The 7582-nt window shown below is 29.6% G+C and overlaps 1 protein-coding gene across 1 annotated transcript; it reads left to right on the top strand.

The window, feature by feature from the left end:
• Positions 1 to 3115: 3115 nt before the first annotated feature.
• LOC149265023 (uncharacterized) lies at positions 3116 to 3922 on the top strand. Its single transcript, XM_089391182.1, has one exon. The coding sequence runs from the start codon at positions 3116 to 3118 to the stop codon at positions 3665 to 3667; it is 552 nt and encodes a 183-aa protein (XP_089247308.1). The 3' UTR covers positions 3668 to 3922.
• Positions 3923 to 7582: the final 3660 nt, after the last annotated feature.

The raw sequence follows: 7582 nt of genomic DNA on the forward strand, positions 1-7582 counted from the left end.
TTATGTTATAGGAAATCGAATTGCATTACTTCGTAGTCTTTCATTGCAAATTACTTCGTAGTCTCTCAATTGCCTGCCTGTTCATCAGTTTAGCAACTTTTATATGGATTCAAGTAGGATTCTATGATAGTTGTTTTAAATATCATTTTCCATTTTTTTTCTTTTTAGCGTTGCTAAAAATGTCTCAGTACTGCAACTTCTCCATTGCAGTCCATGGCCACCATTCCAGGCATAAATTCTATGTTGGGAACAACTTGCAGCTGTGATCAGCCTTGTGGTCTCTCAATTGCCTGCCTGTTCATCAATTTAGCAAATTTTATATGGATTCAAGTAGGATTCTATGATAGTTGTTTCAAATTTCATTTTCCTTTTTTTTTGCTGTTTGGCATTTCCAAAAATGTCTCAGTACTGCAACTTCTCCATTTCAATCCACGGACACCATTCCAGACATAAATTCTATGTTGGGAACAACTTGCAGTTGTGATAAGCTTTGGAATGGACTTATCAGTCATAAAAAGTTTTAGAAAATTGAACTGAAAAAATTAAGTATGTTGAATGCATTCATTTTTTATTTTTATTTTAAGGAATGGTTTTAACTTTTCTAAATAACTGTATTTAGAACCTAATTTTTATTCAATGGCTGTTTGTGAAACCATCCAGCTATCCTTTTAGCAGTTATGGCCAGACAGATCATGTAAGAACTCTGATAAATGAAAACAATGAAAACAGAACTGTAAGAACAATGACTTTCAATGGCTGTTTGTGAAACCATCCAGGTATCCTTTTAGCAGTTATGGCCAGACAAATCATGTAAGAACTCTGATAAATGAAAACAATGAAAACATAACTGTAAGAACAATGACTTTCAATGGCTGTTTGTGAAACCATCCAGGTATCCTTTTAGCAGTTATGGCCAGATAGATCATGTAAGAAATCTGATAAATGAAAAAAACATAACTGTAAGAAGAATGAGTTGTAATTCATATAACTAACATGGATATATTGACAACTGTATTGTGATGTTGTCTTCAAGTTCGCTGAATAGTTTGAAAGCATAAGATGCAACTTCAAAAGTGGGTGGACTTCTTTTATAGTTTTGAGCACTTGAATTTAATTGGTGGACATGGATGCACATGGATTGCAATGGCTTCATTTTGAATGTGTGGTCTGGATTTAATTTGGTGTGATCTAATCGTTGGGAATTGGTTATTTGTTGATCCATATGCTTTGATCTATTTTAATGAGAAATAGAGTGAGTTGGGTGTCATTTATTGCAGTTATTGGATCTGGGTGTCATTTATTGAACAAAGTGGGTTTAAATGTTATTGGGTTGGGTGTCATTTATTGAACATAGGGTGTTTAGTTGTTGAACAACACAGTAGTTATGGCTGACATACATTCCCTTTTGTTATGTGCAAGTAGGCATATTTATTTGGGATGCAAAGCTGCAGTTCTGATGAGTGGGGGTTGAAGTGACTGCTGCTTTGTACTTCTGGAATAGACCATTTTGGAAGCCTTTATGGTTTTAGTTGTTTTTTAGTTGGGTCAATATGGTTTGCAGTCTTAAGTAGTAAAATACTATTTATGGACAGTTGTGGGCCCAGTCAATGTATGGAGAAATTTTGGACATAAGTTAATACTTATTTATACTTAATGTTATTTATTTTTGTTTAAATATTGGTTTCAAAAGTCTCAATTTATGGTAGTTTGGTGGACCAGTGCTATATCAATTACTGGTCCTGCACAACATCAATTGAAACTCGCTATCAATGAGGAATCAACCTTGGTGAGGAACTAGATCTGATACCAGTTGATGGAGGAATCAACCTTGGTGAGGAACTAGATTTGATACCAGTTGATGGGATTCAGAAGAGCACATCAAAAAGCAAAATTCCTGACATTGAGAGCATAGTTACCTGAAAAATTTTCAATTCGGAAAAAATTCAATAGTAGACATCTTAAATATTTAGAAATATTATAATTTTCTTTCTGTAATAGCAACTACTTTTGCTCATTTTCTTCATATTAATTTTAAAATTATATAAACAATTTTAAAATTACAATTCATCAAACATAATTTTCACTCTTCACTCCAAAATTTACCTTATTTTCAAAACTCAAAACTTTAACCTAAAATTCATCCCTAATTTTAAAATCTTCCTAAATTCAATTTTTAATTAATACATATTTAAATATTAAATATTAAAAACTTATATAATTATTTTTGCTCAATGTAAACATATTTAAAAATTCAATTAAACATAGAATTATCGCTGAGTTGATAGTTCAAATTCTTTCTATAGCTAAATTCACCTTTCAAATTCTTTCTAAACCTGAAAAAGAAACAATGAAATTGCAAAAACAAGCAGAATCAATTAAATTGAAAAACAAAATCTAGGAATTTCAAATTCTTTCTACACTGGAGAAAAAAAACAAAAAAATTGAAAAACAAAAAAAACAATGAAATTGAAAAGCGAAAACTAGGAATTTCAAATTCTTTCTGCACGTGAAAAAGAAACAATGAAATGGAAAAGCAAAAAGTACGAATTTCAAATTCTTTCCGCACCTGAAAAAGAAACGACGAAATTGGAAAACAAAACGTAGAAAATTTCCCACCAAATTATGTTCTGGTCTAGAGAACATGGCGCTATGGATTCACGTAGACATCAACAAATCTGTGGATATCTGTTCAACTCTGAACCTGATTGGGTTTAACCATTGAAAACGGGTATATATGATTCAAGTTGTAGGACCACAAATGGCCACACTCTTCTTCTCCTTAAAGTCCTACCGCACAATATAATCTTCAACCATGAATTCCACGCTTTCCAAAATTAACAATATTAAGGTGGTGTGACAGGGAAGGCCACTCCCACCCACCCGAAGTCTACCGCTCATTTTCTCCACCTCAAATTTTATATGAAAAAAACTATGTACTGCTTATCGCATTGAATATACATACCAACTGCTGTATTTATTTCGTGGAAGCATCCCCAAAATCCCACGTTTAGGAAGAAAAATAGATGACTATCACATTCTGAGTTCACGCATAAATAAAGGTTTGAACCTTTGAAGCACATCGTCGTGAAATCTAGTCACGAAGAGCTCTAGCGAAATGGTTGCAAATATCAGGAGTCAGGTGCCAACGAATTCCTTCCATGTGATGAGAACGCCGATTGCAGTCATGTCTGTGGCTCCCTTCAGCCCCCACAGAGACTTTAATAGTCCCACCAGGCATCGCCCTTCAAAGCTACACAGGGGTACCATAATCCCAAGGACTGGTGCCAGGTTCGAATCCCTGGAGCCAACTTCGCCCAAAGTAGACTGTTTGGGACACATTAAGTTGAGGCGGAAATGGACCAAGTCCTCGAATCACAGCGCAGAAAAGAAACCCGGGCAAACGACGAAGGGTAACTTGCTATGCCAGATCATGAAGTTTATCTTCGGTAGCCATGGAGGGGGAGGGCAAGGAGATTGTGGGGCGGCCAGCGGTGGTGATTGTCCTACAGAAGAAGGTTGTAGGACGCCCTACCCTTTGCTAGGGCAACTCAAACGATACGCCTCAAGTTCATATGATGCTAAATTTAGCGATATTTATACTCCGACACACCCTTTTGTCGATCCATCGGGGTCACCACATAATAGGAGTATTGGGGGCTCGGGTTGAGGGAGCCATTTCCAGCATGATCCTGGACTTGTTCGGCGTCTGGGTAACTAAATTTTAATTTTGCAGGTTCGGGATTTTTGGGTCAGAAATTATCAAAACAATAACATAGAGGCGTTGGCATCGTCAATTTTAGAATTTTTGCAGTTGAATATCACTTATTTGGGACCTGGGTTAGATTACCACTCTGAGAGATTATTATGCATTCTGAGATTTAAATATATCCTCTTTTGGCGTGACCAAGAGAGTATTCCCTTAAAAATCATTAGTTTCGAGAGTTGTGCTGTACAGTTATTTTGTTTGTTCTCAAAGAGTAGAAACTTGTGACCTACCGCTATTTTGTGTTTTCTCAAAGAGCAGAAACTTGTGCTCAGAGGCCGTATAAATACTTGTCATCTAGAGCTATTTTGTTTTTTCTCGAATGGCAGAAACTTGTGTTCAGAGGCAGTAGAAATTATACTGCGTAACCTTATTTGAATGGAGTAGAAATCAGGAAAAATTTTAAATAAATATCAAAATAACGAGTATAATATGAATTAAGAAAAATTTTAAAGTAAATATCAAAATAGCAAGTATAATATACAGAGTTGTTTCTTAGTATTTGCTTTTTATACAAGAAGTGGTGGATAGGAGTATTGAATATTACTTGTTTTTATACACAAAGTATTGAATAGTATTTCCTTCTTATACAAAAAGTGGTGGATAGCCAGTATTGAAAATGAATAAATTTATAAATCTAATAATGAAACACATTTGAATCTCACAAAAAATATAACAAAAATAATTAATGCACTAAATAACATTGGAACAAAATAGAAATAAATACATAAATAATTTTAGATAAAATATCAACATCATCATTTATTACGAAAATTATAACTTTATTAAAATAATTTTAGAAATTGTCTTACATCTTTATTTATTTATTTATATATAGTTTAAATTATTTATTATAATAAACCATTTATTTAATTTTAAATTTATACTTTTGTAAGGGAAAAATTTTATGTCTAAAAAATAAAATTTATATAAAATCCTGAATAAAAAGTTTATATATAATAAAATATAATATATAATATATAAAATATCTCATATAAAAAATTAAAATATATAATATATTAAAATAAAATATTTAGTTACTCAAAAAATTCTAAAATATTATTTTTTTTATTTAATATTTTTAAAATTATGGTTAAAATTGTTGTTTCTTATTCTCTGCACATGACAGGTGTGTAGATCCTTACTCTCGCTCATGTGTTTATTTATTTCTTTCTCTCCACGTCTCTAATCAGCCTCGTGTGTTTCTACACGTATATCACCCGCCCATTTCACCATGAGTTAGTTCCCTAGAGTAGCCGCTCAGGCACCTCGATATTTCACGAAGGGAGTTTATACATATGAAAATTTTATTTATTTTAGTGTCGATTTAAATTTTATTTTTCATATTGTATTATGATTTAAAATGAGATTGTGAAAATATATAATATAGGTAAAATTTATTGAAGAAAATGATTGAACTAAGTCTATTCAATAATAAAAATCAACAAAAGAGAAATATGAAGAAAATAGGCCAGGAAAAATAAGTGTAATATGCATTACTGCTTTTGTTTTTTAAGTCAGTTAGTTTTTATAGTTAGTAAAAGCCCAAAATATAATGACAACTATTTTTTGGAAAAAAATATTAATTTTGAAATATTTATATATAAAAAGACATTGCACCATTAATTGTTTTTTTTTTCCAAATAATTTTTAAATCACATAAAAATTAATGCAATGAAACTTCTTTGAGTTCAAATCTTGTGTGAAGTGAAAAATTGAACACAATAAAAATATAATTTTAGCAAAATTAAAAAAATTATACATAAATTAAAAAATTAATTTTTAAAAATTAATTAAAATTCAAAACATTTTCACTAACTCATTACAATATACTCCAAAGCAATATAATAACAAATCAACTTATTTTAATTAAACCAACAAAACTAACATAATAATGCGTTAATTCTTAAAAGCCATGTGATTAATTTGTTTGGGATCACTTAAGGCTAACATTTTTAATCATTTGCCATAGTGTTCCCAAACCATTTGACAAGGAATGGAACCATAGGCAAGTGTTAGTTGTTTGTACTCCATTTAGAATTATTGATCTGTTTTCCATTTAGAAATATGATTATTCCGTACATTGTTGAGAGCAATGGAGAACATCACTTCAAAATGAGTTTTCAATTTTTTTTTATTTTTTAATTAGTTTTTAATATAAAATAATCAATTGTTTTATATCTCTATCTATTTATATATATATAATTTTAAAGACTTAGAGAGTATTTATTTATTTATTTTGCTAAAAGCTCATTTTTTTGGTAAGGAAATAGGTTAACGACTCAAACTCAGAGGTATTTGGGAGTGAAAGTTTGCCTCCTTACAAACTACCACCGAGTTATTCCAAGTGGTCTGGTTTTCCTTGAATAAAGGTGATGATTCCCGGATAACAAAGCTTTCCTTGAATAAAGATGATGATTCCTGGATAACAAAGCTTGAAATGACTATCCTCACTATTGATTTGACAACTAAATTATAATAGATAATATAATTTTAATTTAAAATAAATTTAACTTAGTTCATGGATGTAAAAAAAACAATGATATAATATTTTGTTAAAGTATTCTTTAGTGTAAAAATTAGTGGTTCTAAATTTTACATACAAAAAACTAACCATACTAAAAACTAAACTTATTTTGATAAATAAAATACCCTTAATTAAAAATACTCTTCAGAATACTCAAATCACAAACTATTATACAACCATCTTACAATTGAACTTTCTCTATAATCATTTTTTTTTTAAGTTTCACAAGCTATTATACAATAAAACTTTCTCTATAATCAATAATAATAATAATAATTATTATTATTATTATTATTATTTTCAAAATATGTAACTTAGAATAATAAAAATAAAATTTATATTATTAATAAATAAAATTATTATTATTATTTTGTTTATTAAACCAAATTAAATGATCGCGGTACTATATCATAAAATTCCCATAAATCTTTAAAAAATTAAATCAAAAGACAATTCGATTAACGATAACGAGATTATAAAATATTATTATCATAAAATTCATGTTTTGAATCTCTCATAAATCTGAGAGAATAAAATCAAAAGACAATTCAATTAACAATAACGAGATTATAAAATATTATTGTTGCTATATTAAAAAAGCCAAAATATCTTGGAAGCGTGCTCCTTACCTTTGGTCATACTCCTCTTTACGTTCACCTCTCTTTATTTCCTTAATCTTTTCTTAATCTATTTTTTATTTAATAAAATTTTATTTATTTTTTTCATTTTAATTCTATCTCAAATCTTTTCATTTTTTTTTTTTCTCGTAGAAAAAGTCGTAATTTCTATTAAGTCAAAAGAAATTACATTCTGTAGATGCTGAGCATATGCATACTGAGGCTGGATGCCTCTCAAAATTGTCTAAAAGAACTGTGATAATAGTTCCAAAACTGGCCAGGTAAACAAAGAAATCATTCCTCTCCCCAACTGTTTATCTCCACACAGGGAGTGTGCCACCTCGGAGAGGTATATATCCTTCTTATACAAAAAGTGGTGGATAGCCAGTATTGAAAATGAATAAATTTATAAATCTAATAATGAAACACATTTGAATCTCACAAAAAATATAACAAAAATAATTAATGCACTAAATAACATTGGAACAAAATAGAAATAAATACATAAATAATTTTAGATAAAATATCAACATCATCATTTATTACGAAAATTATAATTTTATTAAAATAATTTTAGAAATTGTCTAACATCTTTATTTATTTATTTATATATAGTTTAAATTATTTATTATAATAAACCATTTATTTAATTTTAAATTTATAATTTTGTAAGGG

This window comes from Pinus tabuliformis, chromosome 6 (assembly GCF_031772625.1).
Source record: "Pinus tabuliformis cultivar Carrire ecotype Pingquan chromosome 6, CPIR1, whole genome shotgun sequence".
NCBI classification, from domain to species: Eukaryota; Viridiplantae; Streptophyta; class Pinopsida; order Pinales; family Pinaceae; genus Pinus; species Pinus tabuliformis.